The sequence below is a fragment of the Pieris rapae genome, chromosome 21, assembly GCF_905147795.1.
Source record: "Pieris rapae chromosome 21, ilPieRapa1.1, whole genome shotgun sequence".
In the NCBI taxonomy this organism is placed as follows: Eukaryota; Metazoa; Arthropoda; class Insecta; order Lepidoptera; family Pieridae; genus Pieris; species Pieris rapae.
Window position 1 is genome coordinate 931491 of NC_059529.1, and position 26839 is coordinate 958329.

The window sequence follows — 26839 nt, forward strand, 5'->3', positions numbered from 1 at the left end:
AATACAAAAAATAAGCTAATTAAATTGATTTCAGAAATTTAAGGTATTATAGTGTCTATATAAATGTACGTTGATAAAAGTTGAGAATGCTGCTCTCTAGCGGAGTTAAACTTTACTAAATATTAAAAACGTCAGTCGTCAACACGTAGTTCATTGTTTTTATTTGTCAGATGTCAGTGACGATATCGAATTCGAACATTCTTGGTTTTATGAATACGGACTGTTTTTATAGATTGTGTATTAATTTAACCAGCGTATTCTCTATAGATGAGTGTGGTGTCGTTTCAGGTGCCCTCAAATATGTAACTGTTGAGTCTAGTCCCAGAACCAATGACCAAAAATTTGTTAATAGATTTTGGATAAAAGTGTTCAAAAATGTCTTTACCCGGGAATGGAATCTTTGTGGTCCAGGGCGAGATGGCTATGCTGGTCACCGCCATGCGAAGAAGTGCACGGTGGGGATCCCACTCTTTCCCAAACGAAGAATACGATATGCTCATGCGAACCTTTCAAGACCTGAAAATAATTTTGAATCAAGTCGATGATCTTCGTCTATTAGATCCTGGAACATATTTAAGCCCTTTCTTAGAAGTGATACGAAGCAAGGAAACAACTGGACCCGTCACTAGCTTAGCACTATCATCTATACATAAGTTTTTATCATATGGGCTGATAGGTAAATAATTTACAAATACATATTAACTTTAAGTTGTGTGTAGTTCAGTTTTTATAAGCATATGTAAATATGCAAATAGAATATCTGTCTAAAATAGCTAATTAAACAAATTGTCTTTCCATAAGCTGAGATCCAAATTGGACAAGATAAATATAAGTGCAATAACAACTTATTGGATTTTCTACTAATAAATATAGTAAATTTTTTTACAAGTATTAAATTATATCTACATATTAAAATTATAGACCCCACACACCCAAGTGTTCCTGCCACAGTGGAGGATATAGCAGATGCTGTAACACATGCTCGATTTGTTGGCACAGACCACTCATCAGATGGTGTTGTTTTAATGAAAATATTACAAGTAAGTTAGTACAGGTCCTGTAAAAGTATAATTAAAAATAGGATAATTCATTCAAACATAAGACACTTTTGATACCATTGTTATAATTTTAGTTTTGTAGTAAGAAAGAATTCTGAAGTTAAATTATGTTTGTAAAATTTTACTTACTAGTACATACTTGTTGCACTAATTGATGTTTTCAGATAGATTGTAATAATGTGTTTAAGGTATGAATAATCAAATATTTTTGTAGGTTTTAAGAACACTGATGCTGAGCCCTGAGGGTGCCATGTTGACAGATGACAGTGTTTGTGAGATTATGCTCAGCTGTTTCCGAATTTGCTTTGAAACTAGGCTTACAGGTGAGATTATAATAAAATAGAGAATGCCTTGGTTTACTTTAGATACTTTTTTTAATGCAACCTATTCTGTAAATTATAAAAAAAATTATGTGAGATTTTTTTTTACTCAGAGCTTCTTCGTCGTAATGCTGAACAGTGCCTCCGCGACATGACGCAGCTTATATTTATGAGACTACCTCAGTTCTCACCTGAAGATAACAATACTTTTACAACTATTGGCTTGTCATTAAAGCGAAGAGATAAAGTTAACAAAAAGAAATCCCTTACTAATGCTCACAGTAAGTAAATATTTAGATTTTACAGCTGTAATTAGGATTTTAGTAAACATTTGAAATTTATTTATATAAATTATAAGATTTTTTTTTAACTTTTTCAGCAATGTATGAAGGAAAATGTAGTTTTTGTAACAGTAATTTCATTGCACTTTCTTAAAATAGCAAACATTAATATCTGTTTCTTTCTGTTGGAACCGCAAAAAAATACTCATACTATTAGAAGAGATATGTTAATTCTTACGTCAAATCATCGTAAGATAGTCTATGTCGTACAAGGTTAGGACTTTATTCTAAATGTTTAAATTATACATAAATTTAATTTATCGCAATTTATTACATATTATGTACTTCATAATCTGTTTACCTTACTCGCCACGAGATGGCATTATAGAATATATAAAACGCGCTATCGTTGTATATGAGAAATATTATGAATGCTTTTCCTTGGTATCACTTGCCAAAAGGGTGTTTACCGCTTGAATGGTACGTGTGCCGGTTTCCGGTGCGCGGGGTATGGTAATCAAGACATACTCAACACATAATTTTTGTTTCCGAGAGGCAGTTGGATACCACTTATGTACCGGCGCCTCCTTTAATTAATTTAAATTTAGAATATTATTAATTATTACATATTATATATGTATGATAAATGATTTGTTTAGGCAATTTCTTTAATTTCTTAATTCTTTTATTTTGAAACATAAGATTGCCAAGGTATCACTTATTCCACGTCATTGAATTTGACCCTGTAGGCATCCCTACTCATCGGCACATAAGACAGAGGGTATAGGCCGAGAAGAGAAGAAATTGTTATATGGAACCCAATTTTTTGTTATACAAATAATATTATTCTAATCAATAGGTACAAATTCCTTGGACAGAAAATCGCCAGTTACGGACGCTATTGCAATTGATACCCAAACCGATACCGAATCGAGTAAGGTCCCACTTCTTAAACAAAGGTAAGGTATAGTTTGTAGCGTAAAAATACCATATTCATTTATTATACAATAGGGGGCCAGAAGAGCCTACAGGACGCCCAAAAAGGCAGTCGGCGCAGCCCATTGACACCCATTATTAGTGGGTGCGTTGCCGGCCTTTAAGGGAGGAGTACGCTCGAATTTTGAATTGTTGGAGGTCGTATTTCGCAGGGAAGACCCCCGCCGGTAGTCGATTCCACTGTTCGCTAGTTCGCAAAAGAAAATGCCTTGTGAAACGCATTATTATTACTAAGTATATTTCTTAACTAATTCTATAACAACACTATCGCTTTTAGTCAAGACAAAGATGTACTAAATGAAGAGGAGATAACAATAGAACCAGACGAAATTAAACCAACGAGCAAGCATGGACGTCATTCTTCAATGGACTTAGCCAATGGAAACACACCGATCAGTCAACTGCTGGAGAAATGTGTCAATTCTCACGAAAATGATGAAGTGACTACAGGTGATGCAAAAGAGCAGGTTGAAGGTGAGTAGAAAAATCATATTTTTCTCTTCAAACTCAATTTTTTTTATAGAACAGGGGGCAAACGGGCAGGAGGCTCATCTGATGTTAAGTGATACCGCCGCCCATGGACACTCTCAATGCCAGAGGGCTCGCGAGTGCGTTGCCGGCCTTTTAAGAAGTGGTTCGGAAATACTTCAGTCGGCAGCTGGTTCCACAAAGTGGTGGTGCGCGTCAAAAACAGCCTAATATCTTTATTCATATAAGAAAACGAGTACAAATAAAAACCATAACTTTTTTAGGGTGGCCACTCATCCATTAGAGGTTTGAAAGATAGATAGTAGCCCATTCTCATTACAGACTTACTGAATAGGCACAAAATATTCATAAGATTCCGCCGTTTCGGAGGAGTATGAGAACGAACATTAGAATTTTATATTTTAGATGTGGCAGTGTTGGGCTCGTTGCTTCAGCGTAGGATTCACATCCCTAAGGTCGTAGGTTCGATTCCCGGTTGTGCACGAATGGACTTTCTGTCTATGTGCATATTCAACATTCGCTCGAATCATGAAGGAAAACATCATGAGAAAACCAAATTGCCTTTAACCCAAAATTTCCATTGAGACCTAACTGTAACAAGGTTGGTTATATTTTTCCTTGATGTTTTCAGTGTCAGCCCAATCACTCGAAGCCCCTGAAAGTGCAGAAAAAGATAGAGAGCAAGAAAATGCAAAAGAGGAGAAGATAGAGGAATATGTCAATCACCGGGGCATTAGATTTATGGCCCAGGATGATACTAATTTGCAGCCGTATGGACTTAGCTGTATTAGGGAGATATTTAGGTAAGATTTCAATTAGTAGAAGCTAAAAAGAGTGCTGTCAAAGTCAATGTCAAAACTCATTTATTAATGTAGTTAACACAATGTACACTTAGGAACGTCAAAAATAATTATCCATTGAAGACTTCTAATTTTACTGCCAGTTTTGAGAACTGGCAGTAAAAGTTAAAGTTTTTAGCCCCTTTGGCTAATAAATATGTGTGTTTTTTATCGACACTGATTAATTAGTTCATAATCCAACTGATTATGCTAAATCAGTGTCAGTCAAAGAAGAATTGGGGTGTTCCAGCGGAAAGGATATACACAATTAACCGCTGTCGTGTATATAATGATAAAATAGCTAATATATATATGTATGTATGTATATATATGTGATACTAAAATCATTATATAGTTTCAGTTAATTTGGTGGTTTCTTTTCGCATATGTAATTTCAAGTTAAATGTCACTTTTATATAATCAATGATATGTTAACTATATGTTCATATAAGCAATGAAAAGCTCAAATTATATGAACTTTTATCCGTTATTTCAGGTTCCTAATATCTCTTTGTAACCCACTGGACACGCAAAACACGTCAGCGATGGTACACCTGGGACTGCAGTTGGTCGGAACTGCGTTGGAAGTGTCGGCGGATAGACTGGCACAATATCCGTCTCTGCTATATCTAGTCAAGGATCCACTTTGCAGGAATTTGTTGAGTGTGAGTATATTATATTATACTAGCTGACTCGGCAAACGTTGTTTTGCCATGTTTTTGTGCCAAAAAATTAAAGTTATAAACTTTAATTTTAATGAAATTTTATGAAAAAAAAACATAAGGGATAATTGTAGAGGGGTAATTGTACTTTAAAACGAAAAATTTTGTTTAAAAAATAAATAAAAACATTTAGGCGGATGAAAAATAGATGTTGTTCGATTCTCAGACCTACCCAATACGCACACAAAATTTCATGAGAATCGGTCGAGCCGTTTCGGAGGAGTTCGGTTACTAACCCCGTGACACGAGAATTTTATATATAAGAGATTATCGTAAATATAATATACTAGCAGACTCGGCCAAGCGTTGCTATGTCTAAGGTTTTTGTTATATTACATAGTAGTAAACTATTCAAGGGAAACGGTTGGAGAACTTATGTGAAACGTTAGTACTTTTAACACCACATCTGTTAGAATTGTATCAAATAATAAACAAATAATAAAAAGTCTAAGCATTTATTTCAATTGGGCCCATTAATAAAGCAGATTATTGATAGAGCAGTTGCTTATTGACTCACATTGCACTCGTATGCGTTGCCAGCCCTTTTCCAAGGTCCAAGAATGTGTGTTGAGAAATGGGCCTGAATGCGGTTCTACATTTGTTACAGCTTCTCGACACCGAAAGAATATCAATCTACGCCCTGGATTTACAAATCTGGTTCCTCCTCTTCGAAGCTCTACGCATCCATTTGAAATTTCAAATGGAAGCATTCTTCAAGAAGATTATAGACATAATATCAACGGATACAACCAAAGCCATCTACGAGCTGAAGGAAATCCACCACATCACTTTGGAGAATTTGTCCCAGATGTTCAGGATTCCCGGCCTCTGCACGGAGATGTACTTGAACTTCGACTGCGATGTTTATTGTATGAATGTTTTTGAGGAGATGACGAAATTGCTGTCGAAGAACGTCGTCTCATCGACGGCGTATAACATCCACTCGTTGTCACTGGAGGTGCTGATGACGATCATTGAAGCGATAGAAATGGGGACCAGCCAGAAGGAAAGGAGTTTTGAAGAGAAGATTGTGGTGGAGGAGAAGGGGGAGTTTGACCGTGGGGGACATGTTACGTTGGAATTGGGGGGACTGGATGATGTGTCGGTCGTCAGTGATCACGTGACTCATGATATCAGTCAGTATTTTGGGGGCAGAATGGGCAGACATAAGCCGACGATGGAACTGCCCACGGAGGCCGAGTTGGATAATATCAAGAATTTGAAGAAGGTTAGTTTTTTTATTAAAGCAAGAATTTAATACTTTAGAGTTTAGACCATTCGCTTATTCTCCTCTTTCAGTCGTACATGAAGGTAATTAATACACTAGTATATTATATATTAAATTTTTTTTCAGTGGGTTACCCAAGGCACAGAGCTTTTCAATCAAAAGCCAGAACGCGGTATAGAATACTTGCAAGAACACGGAGTACTGGCAACACCGCTTGATCCAAAGGACGTTGCCACTTTCCTCAGAGAAAATCCTGATTTAGACAAGAAAATGATAGGTGAGATTAAAATATTAAAAGATGTTTGATAAACAGTGAAAAATCCCAAAAAGATTAAATGTAACATAGTGTCGAGTTTTTATGTTTGCATACAAAGATATAAATAGATATCAAGTCAAAATGGTGCTAATAATGTCTAATATGAGTATCTTGTTAATTATTTTTGTCGTTTCTACGTGTTTGATTTAAAAACTGTTTAGTTTTTTTTTGTAAACCAACATTTTTAAGCCTTTTTAATAAGTTGGCTACAATCTAGCATAATTTACGACAAATAAGCCTACGATAATAATAATAATAATATTTAACATAAGAAAATGACTAACACTCCTAACAGGCGCTATTAAGAGAAAGAAGCTTGTTGTTTTTACGAGTAGTCGAGGCCAGAGAACCACTTATCTCTTATTATATATTGTTTATTATATTGTGACATTGGTTTATTTATTTCTTATTATTTTTAATATAATTGTCTTTAGGTGAATATATATGCAAGCGTTCGTCTCGTGGCGAAGATGACGATGGACCCAGCGTACTAACCGCATTTGCAGACAGTTTTGATTATTCCCAACTGCGAATTGAGCAAGCTTTGCGGTTGTACCTGGAGACGTTTCGACTGCCTGGGGAGGCCCCACTTATATTTCTCGTTATGGAGAAGTTCGCTGAACGATGGCATGTAAGTTCCAACTAACGTACAAAAATTATTTCATTTATAATTTTACTAAAATTCCCGACTACCCTCAAACTAAACGAAAACTGTGTTGATTTGATGAGTTAGACCAGTATCTTTTACATTTTAATAAGAGTTAGTATTGAAATTTTTTTAAACATTTTTCCGAAGTACGTAACGTACGTATGTACGTAACGTATAATGGATACTTTTTTTGCTTTTTTCTATATCATATTATATCAAAGGATGGTAATCAATTTGCTGGAAATTTCATAATATTCGACATCTACTTAATTGATCATATTTTAGGATATTTTCCCTCAGTATCTTTTCTCTCATTTTCGCCTGTAAAAATAAAATTAAAAAAATAATTTATAGACAACGAACGGATGTCCGTTCGCGAATACGGACGCGGCCTTTCGACTCGCGTACGCAGTCATTATGCTCAACATGGACCAACACAATCACAACGCGAAGAAACTCAACGTACCAATGACTGAAGAGGACTTCGTCAGAAATCTTCGTGGATGTAACGGTTCAGGAGATTTTCCTACTGACATGTTGAAAGAGGTGTTCCACTCTATTAAGTAAGTTATTTTTACTTAATTTGTTAAGTGATACTTAAATTAATATTGGGGTTGAAGCAAGACAATTTTCTGATAATCCTGAGCATTCTCATAAATGTGTTTGGGATATCCATATCATACTTTAAAAGCGATTTTCGTTGATTTAAAAAAATGATTTTGAAGTGGAACTTCTGTATGCGCATGAGGGTAATTTTTTTATGGATGATACGCAATAATAATAATATAAGCGTCACGAAGATGTGCAGCGTTTTTGAATAAAGGAGAGAGCGATCGAGAGATTGTAAAAAATAATTTTCAAAGAAGTTTAACTTCTGACATTTGTGTTTTGTACGCGTACACTTTTATTTTCTTCTTGTATGTTATTTCCTATAAATCCTTGTCACTTTAAATATTGTATTTTGTACATAGTATTGTCTTGTATTAACATAACTATTACACATTTAAAGAAAAACACTTTTTACGGATTAAAGTTATGTATTATTGTATTTAAACTTATAATTATTAAAACATAATTTGCTGCGTGCAAGACATTTAACACTTTTGTCTTCAGTCACCGTGACCACGCACGCTGTAAAGCACGCGAAACGTCGGTTAAATTTAAAATTATGTTTTAATAATTATAAGTTTAAATACAATAATAAAATAATACAAAAAAGTGTTTTTCTTTATTGTATTTTTTTTAATGTAGGGAGACAAAACGAGACTGTATACGCACATAGAAAGTAATACGTACGCGTTTGAACGCACGACTACGTACAGATTTTGAATTTCAGAAATGAGGAGATGGTAATGCCAGCGGAACGAGTAGGTCCAGTACGTGACGCGTATTTGTGGAGAGTCCTTCAGAGAAGAGGAAAGACTCCCGCTGCAATATTTCGCCTGCTTCCACCTTTTCATCCTCATCATGCGAGGTTGCTGCCTATTGCGTGTCCACCTGCTGTAAGATATTTTGTGTTTGTGTTTTTATTTGCTAGGAAATTATAGCACGGTTCACCAATAATCATCACAAAATATCCGTCGTTGTTTCACTATGCGCAAATGTTTGATATTTAATTCTTTGAGAGGAAGCGAGCGAGTGAGAAATGAATAAGACAGTAATATTCAAATCTGATTTATTGTGATAGAACAATATCTTAAATACTACTTACATACTATTCACACATAGATAACATTATTCTTGTGAGCTGTTTGTGTATCGCAGTTGTTAAAATTAAGAGCAACCAAGTGAGCTGTGTCGGCAGTTGATCAATATTCAATTAAAATCGAAATAGCCTCAGACTAGTCGATCTCTATTTTTTATCATTTGAATGATAAAAAATGACGGTTTTTTACATATTTATAGTACTAGGAACCTAGGAACTGGTGCGATGCCATATTTTTGAAAGAAGTATTTTGGCGGATTCTTGAAATTATAAATGATAAATGTTTAAACTTTACTACTTAAATTTTTCTTAACAGAATAAAACTAATTTGTGTAAGTTCTTAAATCAAGAAATGTCTAACCTAATCAAAAAATTTCGTAACGAAAATAATAAACCTAACACACGATGACGTAATATAGGCGCGGCCAATACGCGTTAGAGGGGGACAGAACACATACTGCGTATTCACATTTCTTTGACGAGATTGGTAACGTAGAGTAAGGGCGGTTAGAGTGAGACAGACTGAGTCTGGTAGAGTGGTAGAATAAATATCAAAGAAAAACAGTATATTAGTTAAAAATTATACGAAGTAATAAATACTTAAGTTCTAATCAAATATAAAAAAAGCATAACGCACAATTTTAGGTAACAGCCTTATCAGCAGCGTTCGAACGCTCAACACCACCAACAGTGGAGGAGATAGAGTCGAATGCCCGCGATTGTAGTGCACTGATATCTCTCAACGGCTTAGAGAGATGTGCGGCGTTGGTAGCGAGACTGCCGGCGGAGACTTTGACCCTGGATACCTTGCTGCTAACTCTCTGCAAGTTCACAGGACTCTTGACTCCTCAGCACGCTTCATACATTGCTGTTGGTAAGTTTAAGGAGGTTATATTGTCGTGTTATATGTACCTTTATTAGAGAAAAACCTGGCCAATTTCAAGGGACCAAATGAAGAGTTCTCCATTTATTTTTTCAATTAGACAGGTTCAAAATTTAAAGAAAAACACTTTTTTAACGAATTGAAGTTATGTATTATTGGAAACTTATAATTATTTAAACATAATTTTAAATTTAACCGATCTTTTAGTCGAAACCAACTCTGGGGAAATAAATACAGATAATAAAACATTTTCTACAGCTGTGATACTTTTTTACATTTAACACCTTTGTCTTCAGTCACCGTGACCACGCACGCTGTAAAGCACGCGAAACGTCGGATGAATTTAAAATTATGTTAAATAATTATAAGTTTACAATAATACATAACTTCAATCCGTTAAAATAGTGTTTTTCTTTAAATGGCTGAAGGAACTTTTGTTAGTTTAAAAACAAATAAATAAAAAGTAATCGTGAAAATACAATTTATCTTAATTATAGAGATCGTAGTTTTGAAAGTCCCATTAATAGAGGTAGTTCGATAAAAAATAAAAATGTGAGCCGTCATGGGACGCCTGGCAGATGTGAAACATCGACATTATTTTGTAAAAGTTATATGCAGAAAAGAACAGACTGTGATAGGAAATAAATATGTTATAATGATAAAATAAAATATTACGATTTTTTTCCAGATAACGATGACTATTTGTTGAATAAACATTATTTTCATTAAATATTTTTAATGTGAAATTTACTACTGCATTTAGAATTAATATCATACAGCGTGGCGACGCGTCGCCACGGCATGCGTCGCCACGCCAGAAATCGCTTTTATGTGCGGGGCTATAGATGTTTCACATCAACAAATACCCGTACAAAAAATATCAATTTGTTTAAATAAAACATCACAGGGGTATCTCTCGGCCAGTCGAGTAAAGCGCAGTTGGCGTTGCGTCGCGCATGCGCAGTTTGGGCGCAACACGCCGAGTGCGTGCGCACGAGTTGGCGACATCTGTTGGAGATCACTAATACGTTGTATATAGGACGTTTATTGCCTAAGGTAATGTTTTATTATTTATATTATATAGTAGCATTAGTCTTCTCTGACTGACACATTGTTTTAAAACTAACCTCATCAACTAAAGTACTGTTTTCTATATTTACATCTGTCTCTTTTCTACACAGCGTTGACACAATTGTAAAGAAAGAGACGAAAGAGTTGAAAGACTAATTGTGTATCTATGATGACATATTACGCACGATTTAAAATATCATCAATATATAAGCTAACGTACTACGTATACGTATAAAAAATTTGACGCACGCATTATTTGTACTTAAAGTATAAATACTATTTAGAAATGAATTTAATTCTAAAAGTTTTTGTTTTCCCAGTGTTTAGTAGAAGCAGAAGACTACCTGTCGTCTACTGGAACAGTATCTTTAGTACGGGAAGCGGCACGTGGTTCAGAAAGCGGTCTACTCTCCAGTATCTACTCGTACATAGCGCTCGGGGAATCTGGTAAGTTTTTCTTAATATTTTAATAGAACTTCAAATTTCTTTAATAAAAACTTCTCCGAAGTTTGAGTCACTTTATAAATGTGTCAAATGTCAATTATAACATGCATGACTTATAGACTATACTTAGTGTTGCTATAATACGGTTACGGTTAGAATAACTTTATTTCTCATATGAATTAAAAAATTCGCTTACTGAGAAAAACATTACAAGACTAAATAATTATTACTAGAACGCACAGAAGGTACCTATACAAAAATTCACAAAACAAATACAGTAACAAAAATGCAGGTAGACACAACAGACTCGAAACGGTCAACCAAGCAAAAACATAGGTTTAGGATTGGACTTATTACTAGAATTGTTAATTTAACTCCCCTTTTACTTGCCATTACCAAAAAAATTGCTTATAATAAATTTTTATGGCAAAATTACTCGAAAAGGGCTTTCAAATTTCGTTTTGTCTCTCAATCTATATAACTTTATTTACATAGGTAGGTATGCACTTCGAATGTCAACAGAAAATATCTTAAATTGATTCTAAATTTACATTTACTACCAGTTCTCAGCGGGCGAGAAGAACTGGCAAGAAACTCTCCGCCACTCTTTTTATTTGCTGTCTCGATAGTAAAATACATATTATATTGAAAGAATTATTATTATAGGTGTTCGTGCTCCAACACCTCACGAGAAAGCCTTGATAGATGCAGCCATGGAATGTGTGGGTTCCTGCAACTTCCCAGGGCTTTTAGTATCGGAGACGAAGTTTTTGCCTGTCGAGAGTTTACAGGTATTTATAAATATCGTAATTATATGTGAAGAATTAACATAAGTACCTGGATGGCCGAGCTTTGTTCGGTATTTTTATTTTTTTATAAATTGTGTTTTTTGGAAATTATATTTAAGTACGAATTACATACTAATAAAATGATGAAATAGGAACAATATAGATTATATATGCTGGAATAGCTTTAGTGTTGTTGCGTCATAGATGTCAGTAAGATGCATTTTTCAGTTTAAATTGGGACTAAGTACTCAAAAAACACCACCTTCTTGTTATTTTCTATCATTTATTTATATTTAGCCAGATCGATTTATTGCCCCCGAAACCCCCCGTATACTAAATTTCATGAAAATCGTTGGAGCCAATCCCGAGATTCCAATTATATAAATATATATATATACAAGAATTGCTCGTTTAAAGATATAAGATTTAAACAATTCCACCTATTTTGTTGACGTAACAAAATCTTTTGTATTTGAATTCTAAACTTTACAGAGAAATTAAAAAATTGTTTTTAGCATGGCTGTACATTTTGCTTTTTTCTGAATGATAAGCTAAAGCGATTCATGTTTAACAGTTTCCCTTAGTCGTTTTAACACAAAAACAAAGCTGTCTATTTTTTTCTGTAATTTTTGCAGTATTACCTTACAACTATAAAATGTATCTAATGTTGTACCTTAAAATATATTATTTAAAATAAATGGACTATCATGTACATTGTTTATCCAGGAGCTAATTCACGCAATGATAACGGTGGGAACTCCAGCGGATTCTGACAGTTTGCAGCTGAATCCGCAGCTGGAAGATATCACGATATTCTTCTTCGAGCTGCTCGGTCAGACCCTCATCCAGAATCGGTAAGTTTATAGGGGATCTATCTATTTGATTGATTTTGTTATTAATAATATTGACGGTCAGAAAGGTAATCACTACATGGTATAAAACAAAGTCGCTTTCTCTGTCCCTATGTCCCTTTGTATGCTTGAATCTTTGAAACTACGCAACGGATTTTGATGATGTTTTTTTAGATAGAGTAATTCAAGAGGAAGGTTTGTGATGGTATATGTCTATCTCTTATGGATAACCCACATTTTTATATACAACGTTCACAGATTTTTTGTAGTGTATTTAGTATCAGCATTGCACCCGTGCGAAGCCGGGGCGGGTCGCTAGTTTATTTACAAAACAATTGAAGATGATATTTCGCACGTCCAAGCAGCCGACTGGTAAAAAAAGAAAGTCTAGACTTTAATAATTATAGTCCTTTTGTAACCGACTTCCAAACCAATCAATTTTTTTCTCAGCTAGCTGTCTATATTTTTAAGTGTCTGCTAGTACTAAGCATATGCTTCTGTTTTTGTAATTTTTCATTATTCAAGTTAATTTCTGCAAAAATTTTAAAAAAATAGTAAGAGTGTCTAAATAATCATATTATTGTCTATATAAAAAGAAGAAAGTGATCCTCAAATAGTCTGTCATAACTCCCTCTTCCAGCGACCGTCTCCTAGCCGTATGGGAGGAATCCGGTCCCCATATAGAACGAGTCGTATTCTGGGCAGCCACTCGCGGTAACTACTCGTTGACCCGCGTATTAACAGCACTCCTACGAACAGCTGCGAGATTGATGCGATGCGAGTTATGCGCGCCCACTGTTCTGCTACACCTGCAACTGCTGTTCCGTTTGCCATATAAACTCTTCTACCAGCAGGCTGATGTGGTAAGTTTCAGGCTCTCAGAATCTTACAGATTTGATTTCTCCTATCATTTCTGTGTTTAAAAGACATTTGTTTTTCGCAGTTCACACACATAAATCCTTCCCATAGGCGTTTAGTCCTTCGCAATCAGTTTAATTAATTAAAATCTCTCCAATGTGAGTTTATGTATTGAAATAAAACAAAATTTGTTTTTATTACTATGAATTCTAACTTATATTCTAAATAATGATTTAATTAAATAAAGTGTCCTAGAACACTCTTTTACCTTTAATCTGTAAAGAAACTTAAGATTTTATATACATATAATTAATCATATCAATTGTCATATGGAACATGGTGTAATGGTTGCAGCTCCTTATAAACACTGTGTAAAAAAAAACTTGGTGGTTAAAAAGAGTGGCGGAGAGTTTATTGCCAGTTCTTCTCTTCCGTTCTACGCCCTTGATTTGAGCACTGGCAGTAAATGTAAAATTAGAAGCATTTAATGTACATTTCTTTTTTTGACGTTCATAAGTGTACATTATGTTACCTATATGAATAAATGATTTTGTGTGTTTGTTTGAATCAATGGTGCTACTAGCTTTTTAGGTCTGGCCCTCAGATTTCTGCATCTGTTTCATGATCTAATAGCCAAGTAGGTGATCAGCCTCCTGTGCTGGCGACTTTTTGGGTCTATATATATATATATATATATATATATGTATATAAGATATATTATTATTGAGGATTTTCAAAATAAACCACAAATTGTTTCTCTGAAAATACAAAGTTTTGTTTTATTTAACATGCCTTAACAATATTACAACGATTATCGTTTAACTATGACAATTACACTTTTATCTCACCTAAAAATACAAAGAAACGACATTTAAAGTTCACTAATATCGCCTCCTCAATTATATCCCTTCATTTATCTCTCTACAAGTTTTTATAATAATTATCTTAACAACAAATCATCTGACTATCATCCGCCCTTGAACCGACCGCTGTGCCCTCTACCAACTTTCACTGACAACTTATGAACAAAGGCAATTTTGAATTTTTTTTTTTTATAGAACAGGGGGCATTTGTATGTATTGTATTATATTATATGTATTGTAGATATCGTGTGGCGTATACGAAATAGTGAAGACGTCGGCACAGAACATTCACAGTGGAGCTGAATGGTCAGCCTTACTCTCCATACTCAGTGCTGCTGGTGCCGGTGCCTGGCCCCGAGATGCTTCTATGCCTTCCGGTAAGTCCTATTTCTTTTAGCACATGATGCCAAAGAATGTAAACATTAATATCCTTTTTCGAAGAATCTTATAACCATGAAAATAAGTAGAATCTCTGATTTATTTGGTTCTTTCTTTTTATTTTATTTAGTTAACTTTAATTAAAACCTTTATTAACCTGTTTAAACTGTTCGTTAATTAGTACTTAGTAGTTTGTTAAGTAGATACTTTATTAAATTAAAACTCGACTAAAAATACTACTTTAGGGAAAATTGTATTATTCCATTAATGATTATTTGCGTAAAACATTATAAATTAATATGATACGATTTGACTATCGAAACTAACTGTATATAAATAAAAAACTTCGTTTCGTTAAAAAAATATATTGTTTGTTTGAGAAATCAGTCCATTTTACATGCGTGCTTGAATCCATGATGCGAAGGAAGTTACCCGGGCAAATCCGGCCGGGAATCCCCATTGACATCCTCGTGATGAACCGAATGAAACGATACCAATCTGTAATTTAAAAAAAAAGTAGGCTATGTAAAAATGTCTTTAATGTCAGTTTACGGACAATAGTTTAACGTGACGTCATAACAAAACATTGATGAAATAACTGCATACTTTTGTGAATAAAATTAAATCATTTTTTTTAAATTAATACAATGACGAGTAAATCCTCGATAGGCTAATGGAGTGGAAGAGAGATAGATAAGCGTAAGCGTACAATAAGCGTAACGGGACAATGAGTGACGCTTTTTCGTGCGTGCATCCGTACATCGATTGATTAGACGTTGTCACGTCAAACAGCATATAAAGTGAACACGTAAAGATTATAATATCTTATAGTGTTTACAAACAAAGATAATGCTTCATTAAAATATGCAAATATTGTAATATAAAAAAAACGAATAGACAGGAGCAAATACAAATTTGATTTCTTAAACTACATGTTCACTATAGAAAACACTAAGTAAGATTAAAAGAGATATAGATCTAGAATAGAAAATCTTTTTTCTCTAGAGTTTTTAATATATTGCCCCTATTTTAGAACAATTTATTTGAATTAAAAAAGCACCTCTGTGTTTTCCTGTTAAAATCATTGTTTTCATTGCGTTTATGCTAGTCAAGTTTGAAATTGGTTTTAATTGTTACGTAAGGAAACGAGATTATCTCGTTTATTTATACTATATCTTACCAGTTCTCGTTCACCTCCGCTACTAGTGATAAGTGGTCCACCAGAATCACCACCGCACGTACTTCTACCACCGGATCCACTAATACAAATTGTTGAAGACACAACAACACTGCTTCCATAGGTAGAGGCGCAGGCCTGGTTCGTTATGACTTGGAGATTTACTTGATTCTGTGTTTGACTCACAGAGCCCCCTGTTAGAGAAGATTTTATTTTAGAAGAATACGCCACGGTATATACTCTTCCTTAAATATATAAATAATATGTATTTATGACGAGAATTTAATGACGTGGAATAAGTGATACCCTGATCTTATGTTCCAAAATAAACGTATTTTATTTTATGATTAAAGAACACAACACTTTTTTAACTGATTGAAGCTATGTGTTTTTATATTATATTATTATTTTTATTATAAACTTCTAAATATTTTACATTATTTTAAATTTTCTCGTCGTTTCGCGTGCTTTATAGCGTGCGTGGTCACGGTGACTGAAGACAAAAGGTGTTGAATGTCAAAAAGTATCACTGCTGTAGAAAAAGTTATATTATCTGTTTTTATTTCCCCGCAGTTGTTTTTGCAGAAATATAGGACACCGTCAGTCATTTCTGGAAAATCCCTCAAATACAGTTATACACTACTTACAGTCACTGGTCTTTCCGAAGCCAGCGGCGGTGGCAAAGACACCCACATATAAATTGGATCCAGTTGCCAACTTTATCGGGCTTATTGAATCTGTAAACAGATATATTTTGTTGTCACTGAGAGCCTAAACCATGGCAGCATTGTTACTGGTGATATACAGAACACATTTTTTTTATTTAAGCTATTGAAATTATAAAGCATTATTTTGGGTCTTAAACTCACTGCTGAATTGAACAGGCTCCACGCCGATGATTGCAACATCGTTATTTAGGTTCTGCGTGTTGTACCCTGAGTGAGCTTCGACGTCATTGGTGTTGATTCGTGTACCGCCGGAAAACAAACGAATGGAACCCAGGATCACTGTGAAGAATGATGCCTGGACGCGGCCGTCCGTCCAGCAATGGGCGGCTGTCACAAGTCGTGTGCTACTGATGAGGGACGAGCCACAGACAGATTGACGGCCATCTATCAGGGTTATTAGGAGGCCGGCCTAGAAGAAAATTGTAGAAATAGAATTTCAACAGTTTTGAGTTTAAACAGCACGAACGAGTACGATTTGACTAGTATTTTTTACTATTGAAAAATCTGTAATAAGAACACTTCTCTTATTACAGAGCACGCTGTTCTTGTGTCAAACATTCTAACACCCGAACCCAATAAAGTAAATAAAAACTAACTTATAATATTAAAATATACATGGCTATGTTTAAAGCATATCAAATAGCTATCTAATTATTTTAAAAACTAGTGTTAGTTAAAATTTTAAGATAGGATATTGACACATTAGAACTGTCATTTTCAAACAAAAGTCTATCCATATACACTGATCCGACCTACCGTGGATAGGTTCTATGGACAGACGGCTATTACAATCGATTGGTTATTGGCACACTCACCAATTTTCGGATTAAGATGACTATATCAAGTGTCCAAAAATGGATTGAGATAGGTTATTGGGTTTGGGCGTAAGAGAACATTTTAAACAATACATAAATAAAATAATTTATTAAAATCATACCAAGTGAGGGTGTTCTCCTAGCCGAGCAGGTGTACCACCAACGATCCTAGTACCATCGAAATCAATTCCCTCTTCAGCCAGTCTTATAAGATTAGCCCTTGGTATACCAATGGTCTCATGGTAGTCCAATGTTATTGGGAATGGCTCCTCCGCATAGCACAGAGCTAGACTGATGGCCACTAGTAGGATCTTCATGGTGGTTCTTTGGAATGTCAACAAAAATCTACTAATTATATACTATTTAGTTAATCTTATCATTTAACTATTGAACTATTGGGTTTAGTAGATTAATTGATTAGAGTCGAAATAGGTTAGTTTCAAGGTTAACCTTGATTTGGTTGAGATAAGCCACTAAATGAGTTAAGTTAAAATGTATCTGAAAACCTTGGGTTATATGAAATTAAAAGATTTATTTTAGATAACGATATGCATGTGTTCAAATTGCCATACATTGTATGTCGAACTGACAGATCTGCATGTTTTAGTAGCATTTATAATAATAATATACAGGTTCAAAAATGTTATGGTACAATATACAGTTCGCATATTCTGCCACACATAATGGCGTGCAAATTTGTCTTATAAGGAATTTTACATATAAGTTACAGTTAAGAACAGTGTTCGTAGCTTCGAACGACTATCCATCAGTGTGGCATGGTAAAGGTTGTGATTTACCCACGGAAGTCTGAAAAATACAGAAATTCTGATGCCAACAGATACCAATTGTTTTAACGCCACTAGTGATGTCCTGTATCTTGTGACGTAAACAGAAGCCTTTAAAAATTAAATTTTAATAAAATGATTACATTAAATTAAATACATAACATTTACCTAGTTAAAATATAGGTAATATCTTTCATAAAGATAAATTTTCATATCTTACATGTATCCATGAGCTATCAATTATATATTTGGTAATGTAATCAGTATCATTAATGACAGGTCATGGTTAATTACTTTACTGAACTACAGGGACAATCGTTATGACAGTTAATGAATCTGAACTGAAACTGAATTAGGAATTCTTCTTTGAGGTTCTAAGATAGGCCTCATTTAAGGGAAGGATTGCCCAGTTTCCGTTAGGATCTGACACGCCACTTCAGGGTTGCGCATAGACTGTGATGACCATTTTACGCGTGCCTTTACAGGTGCCATGGCGGAAGCGTAGAAACTGACCGACTCATCGACAATTGAGCCATCTCTATTTATTTCTAAACAATAAATGTCCCGAAAAGTCTGGACACTATAATATGTAATAATTAAGATGGGACACAAACATTTAATCGTCCATATTAGTGTAAACTTGGGTTCATATTTAGCCAACTAAAAAGTGTAAGTTGGAGACCCATATTATACCTGCTGGTATAAAATATCGCAGGGATAAACTTTAAACCCATTTCATAATGTAAAAAAAGGTCTGTTAACTATCAATGAAAAACAATTCAATTTCAATAACCTCCTAAATTATTATGTAAATAAGTAAATGTTTTAAAAATTTTCTATAATTAATCTATAAGTATGTTTGCAGCATCCAGTCGTTCGGATGGATCGGAAGATGAGATCGAGCGACGCCCAACGAGTGGATCCTCTGACAGTGAGCTCTCGCATTCACCGCAAACTCAAGGATGGATACTCGTAAGTTAATGAAATATAGTCCTTTATAGTACAACGTTAACAAAACCTAACCAACAAAGCAAGAAGTTATTGTAAAAGGGGGATAAACAGACAGGAGGTAGATATATGTCGCAGTAAAGTACTTAAATCAGCGGAAACTTAATTGTATCTCTAGACAGTTAATTAAAGATCGATATTCAGTCAGATAGTTAAACATTCCAGATCGCACTGTATATAATGGACAGGATAATGAGATGCATCTGTCTGACTCGTTTGTAGGACGGATCTCTCAATTTAAATCCTCATCACAAAAACAGTTAAAACAACTGTTTGCTATAACTAAATATTGTTAGTAAATAAAAAAAATAATTAATGTATATTGTAAAACAAACTCAACAAAACTCTGAATATATATCCTAAAACAAAAAAATGTGTAAAGCAAACAATTCATAAATGTTTACTTACCTTGAGCTATGATTAAACGGAAATTCTACTAGAAGTAATAAAATAATTTCCACATAATATGTTCTTGTCATGTCACACACACCCTTTAACACTCACTAACACACGCATGCGTACCCTTCCCCACTATCACACACCAATACACACACACACACTCACATACACAATCCCTTACAAACTTCCATTTTGTTATGTATATGACTTGCTATGGAATGGAAGCCTGGTTATCTATATCACAGGTTCTTACCTAGTTTGGAAACCAGTCTCCCAATACTGTCACTGTATTATGAATTATTATTGTTAATGTTTAAGAGAGAAAAATAAATAAATAATTATTATTATATTAAAGACACATTACTGTGGCAACAATAAGCAAGTACGTAGTATCGACACGTCACTCTCGTTTCAGGTTAAAAACGAAGCGGGTAAAACCACAGAGGCGGTAGAAGTTGAGTTGGAACAAGTGACACTCAAAGCTCATCGCAGCTCTGCGCTTTCGCGTTGTGCTGAAGCTCTGGCCTTGGTTATAAGAGACGTGGCCCACGTCACGCCCCACAACTGTCGGGCTGCTGTGAAGGCTGTGCGGCTGTTGGCCAGAGCTACTTTACACTCTGGTAAGTGATTGGGAAACAAGAATATACAATCAAAGGGGAAAAGGAAAAAAATAATTTACCTCTCTTTATATCTTTTATTTAATTTTTTCTCTTTGATTACTGCTGTGTTGTGTATTTATGTGTGTGTGTTTTGTTTGTAATAAATAATATGTCTATGTCTAATCGAAAATAGTACAAGTACACTTACACACGTTCTAAATATAATTGTTATATATTTATTTCCAAATTTTACAGCTAACACAAATTTCCTTATAAGGGTTGCTTGGAATAATTCGCTTGTTAGCGATAAGGCCGCCCGTTGCCTGATACTTTTTGTTTATATGTATAATTATGTATATTATGGTAACATAGTATAAATTAATTAATTGAATATAATAAAATTCCATTAAATAAAGATAAAAAGAAAAATTAAATAAAATTATTCAAGTAATACATAATTCGGCTGTGTAAAAGTCAGGGTGGATGTGGTGCGTGTGTGTGTGTGTAAATTGAGTAGCGCTGATATTTGGCACAGCAAACATCAGGTATCTGTATTACGTCTTAGTAATTGTGAGTTACGGCCTTGTGCGAAGGCCGGCAACGCACCTGCTAAGAATGGGTATCCAAAGTCTGCGACTATATAAAAACTAATTCCCAAAGCTCAAATATAGTTATTCAGTTTTGTTTCTCGCATCAGCAAATAAAATACTTTTTCAGGCAAGTCGAGCAAATCGCGCTCAGGACGTAAGGCGGGTCGCGGCCGCGATTCGAGCGATGAAGAGGATTCTCTGGACAGCTACCACATGGTCAGCATTCAGGTGAGCGAGACTCACTTGTTGATTCCTATTTGCTTTGAATATTTGGGAATGTCATCACCGTCTACTTGGTGTTATTAGGCGATATGAAGAGACTCGATTAAAATAAATATTTGTTCGTGATGTTGTCATTAGAATACGACTCTGTTAAAACGGGTTAAGATGGAAGTGTAGCTACTGGAATGCCACATCCGACATCGCATGATGCGATGTTCATGCGTACGCGTACGTAGACGTACAAATGCGAGTCTGTAGCTACAGATTGCAATATTGTAAGCTTACAATACGGAATATTTTTTTTAATAAACTGAAATAGTCTTAATTTTATTAAAACTATCGAAATGTCTAAAGTCTTTGTTAAATTAGCTTTTTGCAGCTACTTACATTAGTTACTAGTAGTTAAAATATTTCAGCTCCTCGACCTAATGCACACGTTGCACAGTCGGACGGCGCAAATATTCAAGTGGTGGAGAGACGAAGCTGACCAAGGACAAGGTAAGACTGTCCTGAATTGATGGATTTTTGAGGGAATTTAAACGGAATAGTCGAAGAAAAGAGAGAGCGATTGAGACCGATTGAGAGAGAGTGAGAAAGGGAGATCGAGAAAAATTATACGTTTAGTAGTTAGATATTAGAACTTTAGATGGAAATTCTGTCGCATAACGTCTTATTTATTTATATTATCATTAGCACGTATACAGTGTGAATATAGATATACAAATACATGGGGTGATCATATACCGATACATATTGGGGTTTTACCTTAGTAATGATTAATTTACAAAGGAGTTTCACTTCTTACATGTGTACATTGTACGCATGCATTTTTTTTAATTTCCTAGTATTGAAAACAAAGCTCTTAGAGAGAGAATATAAACGAAAATTTTCAGCCCAGAATAATAACGCACTCTTTTGTTTTTTTTGTCTCGTATTTACGCTGTGATAAAGAGAGAAATAGAACATAATTGGTAAAAAACGTCTCGCAGTGAAGTTCTTCTACCGTAAAAATTGTGATATTCATTGGGTATATGAAATCGGTTAAATTATTTCCTACTAATGAGACCTTCTGTCTTAAGTTAATACGTAATTGTCTTTTCTAACAACACCTTATAGTTACTATATAATTATTAAAAATCTATTTTGGGCGCATGTCATGTCGAGATTATACGTCGGTTTACGTGCACCAATGGACTTTCTACGTGCGCATTTAACATTCGCTCGAACGGTGAAGGAAAACATCGTGAGGATTCGCATGTCTTAGACCCAAAAAGGCGACAGCAGCAGCAGGAGGCTGATCTCCCACTTGCCCATTACATCATGAAACAGATACAGAAATCTGAGGGCCCCACTGATTTATTCGCAATCGAGTAGAAGGCTAATATATAATTGTTTTAGGTGCTGAAGAATACGACCTTTGGGAGGTCGCATGGAAGCCCCTTTTACAAGGCATTGCTGAGTTTTGTACTGATAAAAGGAAACAGGTATGTTTTGTAGGCATTGTTGGTTTAATGCTTATGTAGTGCGTCTCTCTCATATCTGTCTGTCGTAGGTTCGAACCCCGGCTGTGCACCAATGGAATTACCAGCATAATAGTCATTCAATTTGTCTGATGTCTTTATTGATTTGTTTTTAATGTTGGTTATTAGCCTTCTGTATATAAGAATGTATGGATTTAAATGGCGGCTTCCCTTCCTTCCTAGCAAGCGTATGGTCTTCAAATAACCTATTTTCAGAAAAAAATATTACAAACAGATAATATGTTATTAAATTTATTTGAACATTCCAGGTTATTTGATTTATATAACTGTATAAAAATCCGTGATTTTCAGGTGTCAAACAGCGCGATAGCGTACCTCCAGCGAGCATTGCTGGCTCCTGCATTGTCGTCCTTGGGCGGCGTTGGGTGGGAAGCCTGTTTCTCTCACGTGTTGCTTCCGTTGCTCACTCAGCCGCCGCCCAGACATGAGACCGCTGCCAGGGCGGACACGCTCATGTGCAAGGTAATAGGAGTGAATAGTACAAATTCTTATTTTTTATTTCTATTCAAACAAAGTGTTCCATTTATCATACAATCTGCAACAACCGACACCGAACTTAGTTCGCAATATTTTCATATTATAAAAAAGTCTTTTAATAGCCTCTTTATTAATTTTTTATGTTGTTTACAAAATAGCAATGATCAATATTGAATATAATAATACTAGTGTTTATTTGTCTGTCGTAGTAATATATACTTACAAATAATTAATACTTTTGACATTCAACACCTTTTGCCTTCAGTCACTTTGATCGTGTACGCTACAGCGTGCACGATCACACGATCATGAGCTTTACAAAGCACGCAAATTTAAAATTATGTTACATAATTATAAGTTTACAATAATACATAGCTTCAATCCGGTATAAAAGTGTTTTCTTTAAATGTATAAAAGCTATTTTAATAAAAGATAATACTATATTTTAATATTGTGTCTATTGCACTGTTAATTAACATTTTCCTTTGGCCCCAGGTCTTCCTCCAACACTTACAAGCGCTCAGCGGTCGCGCGACTTTTGCATCGCTTTGGACCAAGATAGTCAGGGTTCAGCAATCACTCCTTCAGGCTTCGGCGGAACCTCTCAGAGAAGGTGCCCTGGAGTCACTCAAGAACATGCTACTCGTCATGCATTCTGTCAAGGTAGGTCAATTAAAAATATGACTAACTTCACTGGTACCGTACTATTTTGTCTCTTTTTTTCAAATAGTGTTTATGCTATGATGAAAAGAGACAGACTACTTAGGCGCTTATAATATACTTTTTTTTATATCTGTAACAGTTGTATATCAGCCAATTAAGCCTCCTCTACCTCTTTCTTTGAATCAGTTGTGTAACTAGATACTACTAGGGTTCAGATTAAAAATTATTCTTACAAATACGTAAAAGAAAAATATTGTTTTCATTTGACATGTATAAATTTAACACCTTGGAGTGTACGTATACGTGTACGTTCGTGTCCGCATCCGCGTGCGACCAGATTCTAGACCTTGTAATTAAAAATTCAATTAAAAGTCGATTTCAAAGTCACCTGATATTTATTGCTTGGATATAATTTTAGAAAAAGATATGTTCAATGACTTATTTTTCCTTTTATAGATTTTTAGCAACGGCGAAGGCTACAACGACCTCTGGTATCTGACTTGGGACATGATTGGCGAGTTCCTGCCCAACTTGAAGCAAGAGCTGTTCCCAGATGGTTGGTACTCTTAAAATTAACCTAAAAATATTAAATAATTTCGCCCAATATAACTTATTATATGAAGCTTTAAAAATAATGAAATTAAGATAAAATAAAGGAAAAATTAAAAACATAAAAAAATAAATTGAAAAGGAATGACTAATGAGTTGAGCCGCTAACTTTTTGAAAATTGATGAACAGTTTGAAAAATACCTATTGGGTGAAATTTACGACACACACACACACCACTGCGATCCAATACCACCATAAATATCAGCGTTATGAATTGAATTATAACTCCATAAAAATCTATTTAATGGAGAATTCTGGCCCAAATTCCATCTAAGAGTTAGAAAATTACTGTTGGCTTGATACCAATTGTGTATGTCAGCACCTGGTATCGAGGAAAATCTGCAAAAGCCAACCAAGTTACAAAATTTTTTTTTTATTTCAGTCAACGACAACACAAAACCAACCCAAAACCTGCCGAGCCACATGCAACCTTCCATCCCCCATTCGCTTCCAACCCTCATCCCGGTCGGATCCAACAGTATGTCCAATATTCAATCCAGTCCAACTCATATCCAGCGCCAGACTCCCAATATTTTAGTGGGACCAAATTCGCCAGTCAATTTGCCCCTTACCCCACCCGGCGGGCCGACGTTGGTGACGCCGGTTCCTGTAGCTGGCGTTCCCAATGATAACGAGAGGATTACTCCAAGTGGCCCGGTCGGTGGTATGGTGGCCATACGGAACCCGTTGTATGACCAGTCTGCGCTGACGTCATCGGTTTTATTACAGCCTTTGAATGAGGTAGGTTTCTAGAAGACCTGGAAAGTGTTTAAATTCATGGATCTCCTCCATCAAGTTGTGGAATAGGTCACCCGACACCTATATATATGCGGTGATATTAGTTGTTTATACGTATACGTATACTACGTATTTGCGTGTTGTTCTCACGAGTATGTAAGTGCGTGCTCCTATTTCACCATGCCTCCTGCTGATAGAGGACAAATCTTTGTTTTTAATTTATTTTATTATTCTTTATTACTCAAGATGTCATATGGAACATGGTGTAATGGTTGCAGCTCCTTATAAACACTGTGTAAAAAAAACTTGGCGATTAAAAAGAGTGGCGGAGAGTTTATTGCCACTTCTTCTCTTCCGTTCTACGCACACGATTTAGAACCAGCAGTAAATGTAAAATAACAAGATTTTAATGTATATATCTTTTTTTTGACCTGACAGCGATTCACAAAAAATTTTTGTCTAAAATAAATAATATATTAATAATAATATTTTAAATATACTCTAATTGAGACTTTTTTTCAGATGGTATCAACACCTATCGGGATATCGATACAGTCACAAAATCAGGTCCAACCGGCCACAATTCCACCCCCCACCAATCTACCCCCTACCAATCTACCCCCCACCAATCTACCCCCCACCAATCTACCCCCCACCAATGCCCCGATTAACCCAATCCCAGATGTCACACGCACCTCAAATCCCCAAACCGATACCCCCGAACGTAGTGAGATATTTGCCGAGTATCTCACCAACCCCTACCACGATATCGGAGTAGGGGCGAAGGAGGCGACAATCTACGAACCCGAGTTGGGCCAAAAGTCCTTCAGTGCAAATGTGACCCCGATGCATAGCAATAAGGCTCAATTTGCCTCGACAGACAATGTCAGGGAGTCGGGCGTGTTCAATTTCTCTAGTTACTTCAGCTCCGGGATTGGTTCGGAGTTCGATGCGCTGATGGCGACGCAAGAGGGATAGCGGGACGTAGATATTGGTACTTGGCTGTAGAACCGGATGATAGACGCATCGCACATGAGTTGATTGATACCAACCAATAATTGGATTTTATTTTATTTGACAATATCCACCATTGTTTTTGGTGTGGTCTGGGGCCCTTTGTATCCAAAAAAATTAAAATTAAGTAGATCCGCCCTTGGTTGTAACTGGTTTTTATAAAGATATATTCTACTGCGCCTAATATAGTCATTTGTCAAATGTCTTTCTGAATGTTGGCCTATATGTCAAATAGTTTATATAATAGTATTACTAATTAACGAATTCACTTTGTTTTTTAACTAGTTCTTATGTATTTTAAATTTTTCGTGTCAAATTCGTAAATGGATGCTAAATTAGTCTTAAAACTAAATCATCTGTCTCTTTCTATCACAGCATAAATACAATTGAACAGAAAGAGATATGAATATAACAGATGAAAATAGTGTAATCAGAAAAGTTGTACGCTCTTCGTATGTTTTGTCACATTTTAATTGTTCTAAAAGTCTTGTCTATATGACATGACAAAGACAAGAACTATAGACAATTCATTCAAGAGCCCCTTGAAGCATTGAGTATGTTTTCTTATTTTCATTGTAGTCTGTGAACTTTTCACTCGTTTTATTTTACATACATTCCATTGTTCTCTGAAATGTTGTGTTATTATCAAAATTTGTTTTATATTTATCAAATAACCAGGGTTAATATAGTGTAAATTGTGTAATTATATAAATGTTTAGTATTTGTATAGAGAG

The 26839-nt window shown here is 35.1% G+C and overlaps 2 protein-coding genes and 1 non-coding gene across 4 annotated transcripts; 2 read left to right on the forward strand and 1 right to left on the reverse strand.

Annotated features, from left to right (window-relative positions):
- The first annotated feature begins 162 nt into the window (after positions 1-162).
- LOC111001301 (Golgi-specific brefeldin A-resistance guanine nucleotide exchange factor 1) lies at positions 163-26420 on the forward strand. 2 transcript variants are annotated; one of them, XM_045632993.1, is made up of 30 exons: positions 163-676; positions 922-1040; positions 1273-1381; positions 1492-1659; positions 2519-2618; positions 2933-3129; positions 3776-3947; positions 4480-4648; positions 5313-5933; positions 6060-6210; positions 6684-6880; positions 7253-7461; positions 8235-8400; positions 9249-9477; positions 10394-10542; positions 10878-11004; positions 11668-11792; positions 12516-12643; positions 13281-13503; positions 14603-14738; positions 19110-19216; positions 20067-20271; positions 20968-21068; positions 21479-21560; positions 22461-22546; positions 22895-23065; positions 23576-23743; positions 24200-24299; positions 24736-25094; positions 25614-26420. In XM_045632993.1, exons 1-30 carry the CDS (start codon positions 376-378, stop codon positions 26067-26069), a joined length of 5631 nt encoding a protein of 1876 aa, XP_045488949.1. In that variant the 5' UTR covers positions 163-375; the 3' UTR covers positions 26070-26420. The 2 variants fall into 2 exon arrangements, with proteins under 2 accessions (XP_045488949.1, XP_045488950.1); XM_045632994.1 differs by having other exon boundaries at positions 20968-21056.
- LOC123690125 lies at positions 2115-2247 on the forward strand. Its single transcript, XR_006750928.1, has one exon. It is a non-coding gene; the product is annotated as a U11 spliceosomal RNA (small nuclear RNA).
- On the reverse strand, positions 15095-17776 carry LOC111001307 (collagenase). Its single transcript, XM_022271163.2, has 5 exons — positions 17582-17776; positions 16786-17053; positions 16564-16653; positions 15920-16110; positions 15095-15237 (listed from the first exon to the last, which is right to left on the reverse strand). The coding sequence occupies exons 1-5, from the start codon at positions 17774-17776 to the stop codon at positions 15133-15135; spliced, it is 849 nt and encodes a 282-aa protein (XP_022126855.2). The 3' UTR covers positions 15095-15132.
- Positions 26421-26839: the final 419 nt, after the last annotated feature.

What these genes read in the sequence shown, in the direction of transcription:
- LOC111001301 (XM_045632993.1), top strand. Translation starts at nt 376, where the DNA reads ATGTCTTTACCCGGGAATGGAATCTTTGTGGTCCAGGGCGAGATGGCT. An exon ending in ATCCCTTACTAATGCTCACA is followed by an intron (nt 1,660 to 2,518) that starts GTAAGTAAATAT and finishes TCTAATCAATAG; the next exon opens with GTACAAATTCCTTGGACAGA. An exon ending in AAACTCAAGGATGGATACTC is followed by an intron (nt 19,217 to 20,066) that starts GTAAGTTAATGA and finishes CTCTCGTTTCAG; the next exon opens with GTTAAAAACGAAGCGGGTAA.
- LOC111001307 (XM_022271163.2), bottom strand. Translation starts at nt 17,776, where the DNA reads ATGAAGATCCTACTAGTGGCCATCAGTCTAGCTCTGTGCTATGCGGAG. An exon ending in TAGGAGAACACCCTCACTTG is followed by an intron (nt 17,054 to 17,581) that starts GTATGATTTTAA and finishes ATTTTCTTCTAG; the next exon opens with GCCGGCCTCCTAATAACCCT. An exon ending in GCGGAGGTGAACGAGAACTG is followed by an intron (nt 15,238 to 15,919) that starts GTAAGATATAGT and finishes TTTAAATTACAG; the next exon opens with ATTGGTATCGTTTCATTCGG.